This window comes from Sebastes fasciatus, chromosome 19 (genome assembly GCF_043250625.1).
Source record: "Sebastes fasciatus isolate fSebFas1 chromosome 19, fSebFas1.pri, whole genome shotgun sequence".
NCBI lineage: Eukaryota > Metazoa > Chordata > Actinopteri > Perciformes > Sebastidae > Sebastes > Sebastes fasciatus.
This window is the reverse complement of record NC_133813.1, coordinates 18,202,401-18,218,953: the sequence shown is the minus strand read 5'-3', so window position 1 is coordinate 18,218,953 and position 16,553 is coordinate 18,202,401. Positions and strand designations below refer to the sequence as shown.

General features: G+C 38.9%; 1 protein-coding gene across 1 annotated transcript in view; it reads left to right on the top strand.

The window, feature by feature from the left end:
• Positions 1–15,235, top strand: part of trabd2a (TraB domain containing 2A) — a 69,704-nt gene extending 54,469 nt beyond the window's left edge. The window contains exons 5-7 of the mRNA XM_074617871.1: positions 5,017–5,107; positions 8,076–8,348; positions 13,659–15,235. Of these exons, the coding sequence (XP_074473972.1) occupies positions 5,017–5,107; positions 8,076–8,348; positions 13,659–13,857 (563 nt within the window). The 3' untranslated portion in view covers positions 13,858–15,235. The remainder of the gene's footprint in view (positions 1–5,016; positions 5,108–8,075; positions 8,349–13,658) is intronic.
• The last annotated feature ends 1,318 nt before the right edge of the window (positions 15,236–16,553 follow it).

Here is a 16,553-nt window from a genome sequence, read left to right as displayed (position 1 = left end):
CTGGTCGTTTTACATTTAGTACTTATGTTGTGAATTAAGTGAAATTATCTCACATGTTGGGAAGAACGCTAAATAACGCTATGAAGTTACACTACATTTTTGGCGAGGAAAAACTGGCATGGTTATTTTCAAAGGGGTCCCTTGACCTCTGACCTCAAGATATGTGAATGAAAATGGGTTCTATGGGTACCCACGAGTCTCCCTTTTACAGATTTGCCCACTTTATGATAATCACATGCAGTTTATGTGTTATTTTTTACCTTTTCTTAAATGATGTATTTAGATTTTTCTGAATACTGGGGTCCCTAAACAGTCTGGGAATTACATAAATTGGGTATCACTGCAAAGTTGAGACTCTTGTGGATCCAATAAACCCAACTGTATTCATGTGTGATTATGTTAGTCCCCATAGTAGCCATTTCATATAGTAAGACCATTTCTTTTAAACGTGACCTCACTGTATAAAAAGACCTGTGGTGACCTCTAGGATAATCGCAGCCTCATGAAACTTTACAGCTCCAAACTAAAGAACTAGTGCATTCAGAAGATGGATGGCTTTCCTAGGTATATTGACAATGAGGGGGTTTCTGAGCAGTTTTCAGAATAGAAGTGCTCGCCATCCAATCACCGAAAAATGCAATTCTTGCATAAATCTCCAAATGTCAAAAGTTTTTGGAATCACAGCATGGCTTTTTCCATGGTGTTCCTCAAGGTCTTGGTGTCTTAATGTGGTATTTTGGAGGGATTATTGATAATTTTTTTATAAATTCTTGGTAATTAGTGGTAAAAAAAATTGTTAAATGTAGCACAAAATCAAATGGTATCAACCCAAACATTGCTACAGCAACTTATGATACATAATAGAGCATGGGAATGACCATCATATACTTCCATCATAATGTTCTAAACCCTTATACACTTGCACAATTAATCTTAATTAACTATTTATTTATTTTTTTTCTGACTAGAATATCTTGACACACAGAGCTGAGCATCTCAAATTAATCTTCAGGTTCCCAGCTTTCAGATGATGTACACCACTTCTATGTGACTTAAACTGTTGACCTGCTATCTCCCCCTAAAGACCCCTTGTACCCTCCTAAAAAAAGACAAAAACGGGTCTATGGTAAGGAGGGGTGGAGTGGAAAAGGTTAAAAAACCTCCATATAGGCACTAATTTACATGGAAAAAGGGTATTATAGACTGTTATAAAAGCTGTCACTTCATAGAAAAGTTCAGTGCAACATATAAAAACTCTGTACGTTTCTATAACCGTGACATGAGCTAATCTGTGACCCTCTAGCTCAGCGGTGCCATGTATGAATGTCGCTGCGTGTAGGGAGTTAGCTGTGAATGAGAGCTTTCAGGTCTGTCCCCGGTCTTTATCTCTACCATCTCCCCTCTCTCGGTGCTGCTGGAAAGACATACAGTCTACATATTGTGCATTGATGTACATATTTTTTTGGCCCATTTCATAGATTTAAAATGTATGAAATTGGAAAATAAATAATCTGTGGAAATATATGTCAGATGTCACAGATGTCACCCCAGAAGTGTACTTCTTGGGCCCTATACATGGGCTGCAAGGCCTGTTTCTAGTGGGAGCCTTGAATGGATACGACTGCTACTATTTCTTATGTGGGGAACCTGAAACAAAACTGAAGTGACACATTTTGGGCCCTAAGGTGGAAAACTGTAATAATCTCCAGATCAAAACAATTATAATTATTTTTATTGAAGTTAAGTAGTGTGGAGAGTGAAATTATACTCCCTAAGAAACGGTTATAAGTGGAGTACAAAGAAACATTTTTATTTAGATGTGCCTTTAGACAACCAATAACCAATTGTGATACTGTGAGTCAACATGTGTAACAAAGCCATGGAATGAAAACATCTGTGTAACCAGTGTGGCAGAACCAAACTTAATACACCGCAGAGGAACGCTACGATGTTTACGAGCAAGCTCCGCAACGTCAGCATTTTTCCAATTATCATGTGTTTTTGTTTGTTGAAGCAAATATGGAAGTAGAAAAGTAAATATGGAAGTAGTTTTGCTGTGTGCGGTGCTCTAAAAATGTCCTCTCTGACCCAAACATTGATGCTCACTCTGTGTGTCACAGTAGGAATCTTTCTTTGGCAAAGGATGAACAAGTGTTTTCTCACCACAAAGTCTTGTCAGTGCTTTTTCCGATCCCCCGTTTAGAATTCGACCGCACCACGATTGCTATTGTTTTCTATATTTTGCAGAGAAAATGAAGTCACCTACATGGGCCGAGGAAGAATGTTCAACCAGGATGACTCTTTCTTTCTTTCTCTCTGACAGAAACACTAAAGTATCGCTTGGTACCAGTTATTAGCAGTACGAGAGAGAAACAGAGAGAGGCAGTTGTCACAAATCACCTGGCGTATTTCAGGCCCCAAAGTTCACGTCAGTTGCCAAAGGCTACATCATACGTGAGGCCTAATTTCAGGAAAATAGAAACCTTCTAGAACATAATTTTCTGTTCCCACTTTCTGCCTCTTTCCGGTGCATCAATCATGTTTAATCAAAGGTGTCTGAATTTAGTTTTTGTTTGTAATTCCATGACTCCGGCACACCGGCGGCCCTTTTTTTTTCAAGTATGAAACATGTTCTTGTTAAGGTGGACTGCTCGTTATAAAAAAAAAAGGTCTTCATTTATAATGCAGCATGGCGGTTGCTTCAAAGTCATCCTTCATCTCTTTTTTTATAAGTCAGATTGGAGTGAAGTTCTACAGCTGGTCCATACAGTTGAGACTTAACATAGTGGGTTCCATCTTTCATATTGCTAAAGGCTGCTCCGAAAATGGAAAGCATGTAGTCGCCATTTGTCGCAAAAATCAAAGTTAAATCAAAGGCTTACTGACGGACCATGGGTATGTGGTGTACGCAGGCAAAACAGTCCATTGTCCATGCAAAATGTATGTGTTTCTGACGATTTATTTATCCAAAAAAGCAAGCAAAGCAAATGAAGCACAAAGAAAACATGAATGTCGCTGCCTCTCTTGCTCTGGTAAAAAAACATAAGCCCACCCAGGTGCATGCTGGTCCTACCTGCCTACCTATACAGTATATAATCGCGGGTGCCTTTTACCTAATTCATGAACAAAAGAAAACAAAATACTAATTACGCAAAAAAATAAATATAGGCTACTAAACAAGAAAATAATGAAACTAAACAAATAACTAGCAAAAGAAAACACTATCAAATCTAATAATAAATCAAACAATACTACTTATTATTAGTAAAACAACAGCAAAATACTAAGAAAAAATAAATAACTCCTACAAAGCATATTTGGAGAAAATCCACTACAAAGGAGAATGTATGTGTTTATATGATGGCTTGATTTCATTAAAAAAAAGCTTCTTTTAATTTTTAGATTTGACACTTTTTTAACATTTTCTTGGTTTTTTTGTGTCTTGGACCATATGTTTATTTAAATATCGTCTTTAGTCTCAATAATAGCACTGCTTTTTTTTTTGTATAGTTTTTTTCAACTCAGTCCCCAAAATCACATTGAAGCCTTTGGGGGACATGTCAGAATTGACGGTTTACCTCCTATTAGAATGTGTGTGTGGATACGTATTTGTATGTGTGTGCGTCCCCTTTGAAGTCTTGAAGTCCGCCCACCCTTCTGTGGCCCTACATTGTGCCGAACAGCTCCATTTGTCCCACCTTAATCCTCTGACGTAAACTCACATAAATCACACTGAGTTGTTTCTAAAACGTGGGCAGGCTGGGAAACTCCGTCTCTCTGTCTGCTTTCCAACTCCCATGGGGAGTTTTTAAGAGCTGCTGGGTATTCATCTAACTGACCACCTGTATTGATAATGATTTCAGCTCAAAGTAGAAAATAAATGCATGTCTTCTTTTGCATGGTATAGCCGTTGGTCATCCTCCACCAGGAACTCTTGATGATTTGGAGAGGTGCACCCTCACTCCGAAAAAAGTGATAAAACAAACAAAATAGTAACAAAGCTTGTCAGTTTTTAAAAGGTCCTTCAAGCCTTATTCTCATGGGACATTGTTCCTCTCAGAGTTGATAAGCAGTCACATTTACCAAGAAGTTTAAAAAAGGTTATTTAATTTTGTGTGTTCTTCCATGGCTATTACCCACTGGGACACAGTTTTAGCCAACAATTATTAGTTTCTAGAGATGGGGCAGCATCGTGGCACCCATAGTGCATCGAGGCCAACCTCTCTCTCTATCGATGGCTCTGGGCCAGATTAAAGTGCCGGGGCTCATTGTTTACACAGCTCCGTGGTGCCACGGCTGAGCAGGCCCAAACAATGGGCCCCTGCTCCCCCTTGTCAGAGCGAGGGGGAAGAATGGAGACCTCTTGACATGGCAACCTGAAGCCTCAATGCCCCCACTTCACGTAGCTGAGAGGGTCAGAGCGAGGAAGGAAGGAAGGGAGGAAGAGGGGAGAAGAGGGGAAGTGAGAGATAAGGAAGGATGAGAATGGAGAGATGGAAATGGAAAAGATGGCAGAGGGGAGGATGACGGATGGAAGAGAGATAAAAAGGGTGGTGTAAAAGTAGGAAGCAAAATACAAATCAAGCACTGAAGCGTTTAGGAGGCAGCAGAAGTATTAAAGGGTGTGAGGAGAAAAAAATAGTTTTGGGAAATAACTTAATTTGCCTCCTTGCCAACACTTAGACGAGAAGATCGATACCACTCTCACGTCTGTGTGTTAAATATAGAGCCGAAGCCATAAGGCAATTTAGCTTTGCATAAAGTCCAAAAGTATATTTATTGACTACTCTAAAGCTCACTAATTAACACGTTGCTATGTTAATGCGAATGTTAAGCCAGGCTCAACAGCCTCCTCCCTGCTCCAGGACTTCATTACACTTCCCTATGATCTTCTGAAACAGCAGTTAGACGGCTATAGTAGCTGAATGTCTAGTTTCAATTTGCTTGCAGTACCTCATCATTAGCATCCAGAACAGTGGAGGTCATCACTTTTCTTCTTTTTTTTTTGTTTCGCAGGTCACTTTCTGGGCAACAACACAGTCATTGATGTGCTCCGTCGCCAGGGATACGAGGTGGAGCACACCCCTGCTGGGCAGCCCATAAACAGGTACGTTTACTGCTTAAATGCACTTAAACACACACACACAGACATCATCTAGTGGCACTTTTAATGGACTGCATTTTGTGATTTATCATGGCAATACATGTGCATATTTAACTAATCCCTTAGTATTATATGAGCTTCTAATTTTACAAAATTACTGCAATTCATCCTCCTGAAATCCTTTAAATACTTTGAAATTGTAGAGTAGTGTTTGCTAAATCTGCAACGAAAAAGAGAAAAAAAAACTTTAGTTTCACAAATGACAGGAAATGGTAAATTGCTGGTGAGCCTGATTTAGACATCCGGACACGAGACAAACCTTAAATTTTACACAACTATTAAAAATCTGAAAATGAACTTTAAAATGATTTATAATGAAAGACGTATTGGTAAAGTAAGACAACAATAAAGGAGTCATTTTCTCAGGGCCTTTTCTGTTCCAGCAAGTTGTTTTAATACTAATTTTCCATAAAAAGCAGAAGAAACGTCTGAGAAACAAGATAAGACAGAAAAGACTGACCATAGCAGACAAAGTGAGAAATACAGTGATGACTGATATGACTGAGAAAATATTATGCTTTGCCATAGTTGTTGCACATTATGCTTTCTTCTGAAAACATGAGTCTGTAAAACTCTGAGGGCCATATTTTATCACTTCAATGGGTGTAAGGTTTCATGTTCATGCCACATTTTACAGGGCAACTGCTGCTTCATGGCCCTGACAGGAATAGATTTCCTTCAACTTTTTCACTGACTGGATTTCTAATGGGAAATCATTTTCCAAGTAAGCACGACTCCATAGTCGGTCTGTGTTCATTTTGCAGACCCGAAACAGATGTTCACGTTCTGCTTCTTTGGCCCTTGTGAGAAATGTGTTGTCTGCAAATAATGAAAAACTACGCTCAGTAGTCATCCGTTGAGTGATTCTCCTTTTGCGAGTACTCACTCTCTCCCTAAACATGAGTAATTATGTCATTACCTCATCATTTTTATTAATTTATCTGCACTATTGACACTGGAAAGTTAACTTTTTTGTTTATTTACTGGCAGTGAACCACTAATCTACTAATCACTCAAGAGGCTCATTTTGGTGCGGATATTCGTGATCACAGAAAAGAAAAGAAATAGCCAGATTCAGAACGCTGTTGTTATTACAAGAGATAAAACAAGGGCCGTCATTGGATTTAAACTTTCAGCACTAGAATTATAAACAGAACTGTTGTAATATTAACTTTAAATACCAAATGTCAGCTTTACATTCATTTGCTATTTGTTGTTACCGTTGGTTTGTACTGATGTATCATTGTTAGTCTGGAACAGGGAAGCTGTTAACTTTATCCATTAGGGATGAGCTTTAAAGATATAATCCTTAAACATTTAATGAAATCAAACCCCATTTTTGATGCTATTTATAATTGGCTTTTTTTCAGCAATAGCCATTCAATGTATTTATCTCTTTATGTATTAGTTTTCATTGCTAGAGGTATGAGGACAATGTTGGTTCTCTTTTAGCCATAGTTTAATAGTCTACCTCTGTTAAAAACATTGCAATTGTGTTGCATTTTCAATTCACTGACCCAACTCTGTATCAGAGCTATATTAAGTTACCGCTAATGCAAAACCAAACTTTTCACACTGCTGCTGCTTCACATGAAAAACATTCAACTGGCGAAACACGGCCCTGGCTTTTACTGTGAAGCAGTCACAGGAAACACAATGCGGTTGTCACTGCAACAAGGATTGACCACGACTGACAAGACGCACATCTCAGCAAGGTTACCACCTTGACCCTACTTTAGAAAACTACTGGCGGCGTGCACTGCATGAAATGAGATGGTTGCAATTATTATTGACTGACTTCTTTATCAAGTAAGTTTATAAAAAGATATAAACAAATTAAAACATTTTTGGTGTTACCAGATATTGTCAGAACATATCTGATTTGTGACTAAATTACAAACATTTATCATGAACAAAGTGTAATAAGTATGTGCAGTCGAGGAGTACGGTGTAGTGGTGGGATAGCTTTAGGGATCTCATATTTGGATTTTTCAGTTTAAGGAAAAATAAAAGCCCAGTGATGTCCTTTATTCACCCCGATTTTCTATTTTTTTTTTCCACTACGTAGATTGTGGTGCAGATAAATCTGACAAAAACCCCACTGGCCACCAATGAAGTGTTGTTGAAAAGGCTAACTTAAGCGGAGCTCATACCTCCTGCTGTGAAGCATGTAGTGCAGTCTACCATGGCACACCGTGCGGGTGTCTATCTCAGTGCAGATCTATGTTGTTGTGTGAGTGCGTGAATGAATGAGTGTGAGTTTGTCACAGCACAAAATTCATCCCAAACGTCCATTCAAACCACACATCATAATCAATCTCTCTGCCGTTAATCCATTTGTTCAGGATCTGATCACTCACAGGCAGTGGATATGGAAAAGATGTTTGTTTTTTGGTGGAGGATTCCACCTGAGGTGGCTTTGCTCGTCTCTCCAAACCAAACTCAATTATGTTTTGGCATGAATTCGGCCCATATTGGGATTTTGCACAAACTTTCACTTAGCTTTCACCCCACTGACAGGGACATGATTTAAAAAAGCATAGAGGAAAACAAGCAATGCTGAGACTCCAAACCAAACTGAATTATGCATTGGCATGAAGTCGGCCCATTTGGGATTTTGCAAACTTTCACCTAGCGTGCACCCCAGTAGCAGGGAGTTGCATTAAAAAAAAAGAGGAAAACAAGCATTCCTGAGACTTAAACTTGTCAGCTGTAATTTGCATGCAAACAACAACAATCTACAGCCTTCAGAGCTTCTGCAGATAGTTATATTGAAGAAAAACAATAAAGAATGTCTCGCTATCACACCATTTTACTCCGGAATTATTGATAATTGATCAAGTGTATACAAACGGTACGTGCTGTGACAGAAATCTTTCAAAAAGTATCTCCCGTGATGTGCACCCTCTAGGAGATCATCATCCAGGCCTGACTCGCCAGGGTCAGAAGACCACCACGACGAGCCCCCTCTTCTCGAGCCTTTCCTCCACGAGCTCCCGCACAAAGAGGACGAGCACGGGCGTCCCCTGGAGGACGATCTGCTACCCCACATGCTCCTGCCACCGGATAGCCTGGAGCTGCTGGAGAAAGCAGAGAGGAGAATGCTGAAGAAAAAGAGGAGGAACAAGCAGAAGAAACAGCGGCACCGGCATTTCAACGACCTCTGGGTTCGCATCGAGGAGAGGTAAGGGAGGTGAAAAGATGAGCGTACATAAGGGATCTTGTTTCTGATATACATCTGTCATCAATGACTTGGCTGTCTCTTTTTGCTGTGAAAAGGGGATGCGGAGAGATGTAGAAAAGGTGAGACGGAAGGGTCACAGGTGGGGACAAAAGAAAAGAAAAGAGTATAAGCTGAGAGAAGAAAGACAGAGAGGATGTGAGAGGAGAAGAGGGGGAATTGGAAATGTGTAATTTCAGTCTTTCCACCTGTCTATAGAATAGAACTGACACTTCCTGGTGTGATGCCGCAGGCTTAAACAGTAACCATATCACATCACCATATACTCTTCATGCAGTCTGCACACACTTCACCACACACAAACACACACACACACACACACACACTCCCTGCAGTGTAGTATGAGTCCAGACTAGTTCCTAGCTGGTATAAGTGTCTTGGATATGAGAATAGCAGCCTGGGAATTCCTACTAAGTATCCGGTTTTGGTCTCACAGTAGCTCCAGGCAGGGATCTAACCGGACAACAAAACAAGCTCACCTTTCAGCAAAAAAGAGACCTCTGCACAAGGTGTGGTCTGCCGTGTTGAAACTTATTTTAGTTTGCATGTGGGCAGGAAGCAAAAAGGTTAATTTGACCCGACATACATTTTCTACACCCGCTTACCCCGCTCGGAGTTGGAGGCTTTCACAGCGTGCAATGCAATGCGAGAGGCTTTAGTCTATGACGAGGGCAACACATACCGTACAGTCAGACAACCACATGAATTCACACCTACGGGCTATTTCGAGTTTCCAGTTCACCTGACTTGCACATCTTTGGACTGTGGGAGGAAACCGGAGCACCTGAAGTAAACCCACTCAAACACGAGGAGAAACGTCACACAAAAAAGGCCCCAGGACCTTCTTGCTGTGAGGAGACAAAGCAAAACCACTGACTCACCTTGCCAACCCTCACTGACAGAGTATTTTATATATGAATTTTAGCGTTAAAACAACTTCAATTCAATAAGTCATCAGCCTAAAGGTCAAAAAGACTATCTTATCTCTCTAAGATATTAGGGCTGTCCTCGACCAAAGAAATTCTTAGTCGACTAATTACTATTAACTATTAACAACACAAACTAAGATTTTGTCGACTAATCAATTAGTTGATTTAATCGACAGATCAGTTTCACCACAAAGAATCACACAAAAGCACGACTTTAAATCTTGTGTTTACCAGAGATGTGCTCTTAAGTTTCTCATAAATAAATCATTCAGCATGAAAAAGCATAAAATACAACTAATCGACTAAATAAATCTTTTATATTATTCCTGAATGACCATGTGTTTGCATGATGGAGTCAACCCTCCCAGACTCTTAGTTTGTGTGGAACATACAGTAGATATTGTTTTCTATGGCTGGTATTAACATTATACAGATGGATTGAACTGTTTACACAGGAACATAAACTCTGGTCCTGTCGGAGCCACAGGCTCCCATTACACATGTCATTTTAATACAATATTTGAAATCCCTGGTTTGCATTTCTAAGATATTTGCACACTGTGATGTTACTTTTCCCGACTCTTCCACTTCCTCTGTTAATACATATACAGTAGCTACAAATTAGGGCTGCACAATTAATCCAAATTTTATCGAAATTGCAATATTGCCTACTGCAATTTTCAAATTGTAGGATGAGGAGGAAATTGCAATATTTGTGAAATGTGTGTCAAAATACAATTTTAAATGAAATATTGTCGTGCTGCAGAGATGTCCTGGCCTACACATCAGACTCTACAGACGTAAGAAAACATCTTTGTTTGGTACAGATGCCTGCAAAAATCACACCATAATCATATTAATACGTTTTAAACGAAAATGAGAATAATGATGTAAAAATGATGATACCCCCTAATATTGCAAATTACATCGCAATTGCAAATACAGTCAAAATAATCACAATTCGATTTTTTATCAAAATCGTGCAATCTTACTCCAAATTCTCTTTATATTGGGTCAAATTTTCTTTTGGGTGTCACAGTTTACTCCCACAGTCCAAAGACACGCAGGTCAAGTGAATGGGAGAATCTAATCGAGCATGTTTCTCTATAGGTTTTAGTCTGATAGACTGGCAACCTGTCGAGAATGTTTCCCCTGGCTTGCATGCTGGGATATGGTTCTGCTATATATTAAGCGTGTGAGCAGAGTCTGAGTCACTTATGTCGTTTCCTATATTAGCAGATGACAAGTTGCATAGGAAGAGTGCAGTGTACTGTGAGTCCTGCACTGTGGGCGGAACATGTGAAAGAAACATGAGAAATGAGGAAAAAGAGAAAATAAAGTATTTTTATTAAAACTTTTACCTGGTAAGTCTCCAATTATGCCAGTTATTTCAAAATTGGGATTATCAATAATTGTTTTGTATAAGTAGTTTGCAAATTTAGACCCGTGCAGAACTCTGCTCTTAAGCATTTAGTGATTTTTTACCTCCGTATGAACATGTATTATTTTTTCCACGTACAGTATTCCAAATTCGTGACGGAAAGAAAAGTCCAACCATGTAGCATCTGTTCTTCACGGGAACAGAGCCGGTTTGTGTGAACGTTTGTGTACATTATGTCTGCAGAAATGTTTTCTCTCTTTCCCAGAGACCCCTGTATTTCGAACGGAAAGGAAACAGACTGTTTGTGTACACATGTTACAAAGTGTACACGGTGCACGTCTTTGTATATTTGAATGTCTGAAAAGGTGGCTGAGTGAGAAAGGCAGAGAGGGGGAGTCCAGAAAAACAGAAGCAACTATACAGACAGCGCCACAGTTCTCTGTTGTGTTTGATGCGTGGCCACGGAGCGACGTGTCACACCTGGTTTTCCCTGCACCTCTCCTGGCCCTCGGACCTAAATAAACCTTGCCTCGTAACTTCTCAAAACAAGCCTAATGTTTTCTCTTGACTTTTGAATATCTGCTTCAATAATTTACAGAAATATTAAATAAATCAATCTTGCTAAAAAAAAGTAACAGTTAAATGTTCTGCTCGCTGCTCGGTCTGAAATAATCTTCCATATTAAAATGTATTGAATGACTAAAGCCTGAAGTTTGAGGCAGTACAGCCTTGAGCCAACACTAATCGATGCAAAGCAAATCATATTAACTCCCAATTATCTGTGAGTAATGGGAAAACTCAGTCAAGATTCATTTGTGAGGGAAATATTTGAACATTTTTAAGCTCGGCATTTCAAACTGACCTGTGCCAAAACGAGTTTAATCTGCTAACGAGCTTCTGTTTGATTCTGGAGAGTTGCTGCTTTGGCTTGGTGGTTTGTTCTCTCATCTATCATTGACTCTAACACAGCATATTTTGGCTATCTTATTTTGACTGGCGCTATAACTCTCCACACTTTTCCAACTGTGTCCCTTCTTCAGCCATCCGAACTGAAGCTCATTTCTCCACAACAATCCATCTCATCATACTCTCATTTGTCTACAGACAAGTCAGAATGAGGACTGATGATAGAAATTTCAGGGGCTGGAACCATAATTTCATTCCTTTTTTTTAAATGGTGATAGATTTATTTTTCTTGCCAAACTGCCGCTGCAGCCCACTGGTATGAGGAGATCCCGACTTCAGGAACTTGTGTGTTTGTTTTGCCTGGCCTCGGCCCAGTCCAAACCACACAAGCACTGCAGTCTCCGCATCAAACAGGAGAGCAGAAACAATTTAATTGCCAGACTTGTTTAGAAAAGGACAGATAAAGAGAGGCAGACAGGATATATAATATTTGGGGGGGGGAGAGAAAAACAGAGTAGAAGCGTGCAGGCTGATTGGCTGTTTGGTTTATAGCCACGAGCTGATCAATGAGTTGTACGCCGAGGAGTTTTGTATTTGTAAAATCTCTGCTGATTGGCCAGTGGATTCCTTTGTCGAGAAATTTTCCTTTGTAGCCTTCACCATCATTAATATTTCCGTTGTTTTTTCCCCTGCTGTCTGCATATTTTCTCTGGCTATTGTGTATGATATGGGGATATAGGGAGACTCATGTTCCTTTGCGGATTATTATGATTTTCCTTTCAATCCCAAAGAGCAGTACGGTGGCTTATAGTGCTAAGATGTTTTAAAAAATATATATAAAAATTAGTCTGGAAATAATAAGGTCTTATCCAGACTGCTGTAACTCCCGAATATGGCAAGGTTTTTGAGTTGAGCCCAGAAAAAAATTATTACACACAGCTTGTTTGGACTGTCTGAACCCTTTTTTTTAAAACATATTAATGCAAACTGGACACCTGTTTTTTGCAATAAAAGAATCACAATTAATGAATTGTTATGCTGACAATGCACTTTACTGGCCCCTGGAAACTTGGTTTCAATTTCAAAGTATTTTTCTTGTGTAAATAGGCAACAATCAAATTTAAAGCTAGGAAAAAAAAAACTTCATTAGGTATTATGGCCTGTATCCATATAGCATTTTTTTCTAAGCGACAGCATCTTTTTTCAATTGTTCCCAATGAAGAGAGAGCCTTTTTTGTGCGGTCACTTCGAAGGCTTCTAGTTGAAAATCTCTGAACTTTTCAGAAAAGCACTGATGACATCGCCGGGGCTCCTTTTTAAGGGCAGCCAATCATCTGGTGGAATTCATTACCATGGTTACCAAGAAATGGAAGAAAAGCTTGTTTTTTTGCCGTGTCTGTCTATCCAGAGCATTTTAATATATCAGACAGACTCTCTCAGCTCCAAATAGATAATAAAAGCAAAAGGGCGATGATAGTCTATCATAAAATGGTTGTTATAGTGGTGATGTTTTCAAGATATTGTTGTTATAGAAACACAAAAAAAAGCGCTTGGAGTGCTTTTTTGATGAAACGCTGGGATGAAGTTCCCCAGCGTCCTTAGCGTTGCTAAATGTTGCTAAATCCTGACTGGTGCATGGAAGTACTTGACTTTTTTTTTTTTTTCAATTGAGCCCCGCTCACCTCAAACCATTGAGGAGAACACAGACAAAAACACAATTTCAGAAATCTCTCTCTCTCTCTCTCTCTCTCTCTCTCTCTCTCTCTCTCTCTCTCTCTCTCTCTCTCTCTCTCTCTCTCTCTCTCTCTCTCTCTCTCTCTCTCTCTCTCTCTCTCTCTCTCTCTCTCTCTCTCTCTCTCTCTCTCTCTCTCTCTCTCTCTCTCTCTCTCTCTCTCTCTCTCTCTCTCTCTTCTCTCTCTCTCTCTCTCTCTCTCTCGAACGGTATGACCCCATCATTCATAGTAAGAAGCTAATGTAGAAAATAGGTCTGGGGCGCCTTTAAAAGATGAGTAAAGATACATTTTCTTCTCTCCACAGCACAATGGTCCAGTCTCCACCTCCCCCGCTGGTTCACATCATCAATGGTTACATCACAGTGCAGCCACCCGACAGAGTCCACAGCCACTACCATCACATATCTTCGGCATGGACCGCCTCATCGACCTCACCATCTTTACTGATCTTCCTCTGCACATTGCTCACAGTAATCCCACAGACGTGGACTGCGCTCCTCTAGTAGAGCATTAGTTGGGACAAAGACTGCCGGCCTTCATGAGCATAAACTCTCACATGGTGGTTTCATGTATCGGCTCATGTAAAGCGAGGTCTGATCGTTGCGTCGTAAGACCTAGAGGAGGTTGCTGCAAAAAAAAAACTGTGTGATGACGAAAAAAGCACAGAGAAAGGATGTGAAATCAACCTCTAGCTGTCAGGTAACAGTACACTCCATGGATGTTAGGTTAGATAAAGTTTGTGTTGAATGGTAAAATCATGTCAATAGAGCATGTCTCTTACAAACTGAGGCCTTAATGAGCATGTAAGTTCATAATAAGGTTTCTTGGAACTTAAACGTTTCACGATGTTTCAGTTATTTTTACACATACACACACAGCGGGAGCGAGTACACAGAACACAGCAGGAAAGAAGAGGGAAAGCAAACAAAAGGAAGTGTTATCTGACATCTCTCTGACATTACACAACATGTCAGTTCATGACACTCCTCATTCAACATTCAACCCTCACTGAAGTGACTGTTCAGTGAATGAACACAAGAACATCACCAAAACTATTGCTGAATATTAAATACCTTCAATACGTACAACTGGAACCATATGTCCTTCGTGTGTGTGAGTGTGTGTGTGTGTGAGTGAGTGTGTGTGTGTGAGAGACAAAATAAAGTCTATCAGCTCTTAACCCCCCCTGGCCTTACAAACAGACCTTAATTTATTCTTCCATTTTAGAAGAATTTTGCATAAAATCCTACTGTGGTGGGGGGGAAATTGTACATATTGTTTTTAATATTATAGATGTATTTTAGAATTATAAAAAAAAATGAAAATTATCAAAAGTTTTGTTGTTGTTTATATAAATATATAAATAGATATGCAGTATATTTTTGAAACGAAAAAATCAGGAACTAACCACCATAGCCCGTGTCGTCTGTCTCTCTGAAATGAAATCTTCGGAAGGGACACATGATCGTATTGTACTTTATGTATCAGTGTTATCACTTGCTTTGCTGTATGTGTCTGCTGAAAGGATTCACGTTGTGTGTGCGTTTTTGTTTTTTGTCACATAGAGATAATTTGTTTAATTTATTTAACTACTATAGTTTTGCTGTAGGCCATATGAAACATTCCCTATGTGTTTTTTTTCATATTTTTTTTTGCTTTCACTATGATGTCCAAATGTGTTATTTCAAATGTTTTCAAGTATAATTTCAAATGCATTATGATGGTAATAATAATAATAAGTCAGTTTTAAATACATGAAGCTGTCTACACAGATAGACCACATACAGCATAGTGCTTTAGGTCTTTCACATTTCTCTTATGGCATGAGATGATTGTAATAGTATTACCATGACAACAATAAAATATTTATCTAGATTCAAATCTGATTTCATCACTCGTGCTTGGCTGCAAAGCAAATCGACCGGAAAGTCCGTCAGATTTGTTCAATTTTTTTAAACTACCACTGGACGTCGCCAAAGTATATACAGTATAGTCGCAATGTAGAGGCTTTAAAACTTCTATAATCAATGTTTTCATTATAACAATGGATCAAATAACTATGTGTAGTGTGAAAGGGGTTGCTCTTCATGACAAATGTCTTACAAATATCTAGCAACATGTGAAGCACGTCTCAATTTCCACTCCAGTCTTTTCAAAATAAATCTCCTTAGGTTTAAGAATACTATCGACTTGGTTAGGTTTAGGTAACAAAACTTCTTAGTTAGGTTTAGGCAACAAAACTACTTAGTTAAATTTAGGCACCGAAACTACTTGGTTAGGTTTAGGCAACAAAACTTCTTAGTTATGTTTAGGCAACAAAACTACTTAGTTAAATTTAGGCAATAAAACTATTTGGTTAGGTTTAGGCAACACAACTTCTTAGTTATGTTTAGGCAACAAAACTACTTAGTTAAATTTAGGCAACAAAACTACTTTGTTAGGTTTAGGCAATAAAAATACTTATTTAAATTTAGGCAACAAAACTACTTGGTTAGGTTTAGGCAACAAAACTACTTTGTTAAATTTAGGCAACAAAACTACTCGGTTAGGTTTAGGCAACAAAACTACTTAGTTAAATTTAGGCAACAAAACTACTTGATTAGGTTTAGGCAACAAAACTACTTGGTTAGGTTTAGACAACAAAACTACTTTGTTAAATTTAGGCAACAAAACTACTTGGTTAGGTTAGACAACAAAGCTACTTAGTTAAATTTAGGCAACAAAACTACTTGATTAGGTTTAGGCAACGAAACTACTTGGTTAGGTTTAGGCAACAAAACCTCTTAGTTACCTCTTAAAAATATCGTGGTTTGGGTTAAAATAACTCCGGTAGTGGTGTTACTTAAGTACAGAAGTTACGTGACAAATAAATCAGTGACTTCTGCTTTCAGTTTCTTTCTCAGGACTTGGTGGAGACCAAAACAGAGCAAAAAGGATAATGAATATACTGTTTAGCATCATCATCATCACATATAAAACATTAAAATATGTGTTTGATGATGTAAAGTCTTTGGACTTTGCACTTGTAAGAAAAGTCTCACTAGGAAACTCACTAGATGTGTACTCAGGCATCAAATAACTCTAAATGCCCAAGTACATGTTTACATCATAGGAGATTAAATGCATGTATCACATAAAGACGTAATCTGTCTCGAGGGACTTTAGAGCAGATTACTAATTGTTGATACAAGTCAGTAGT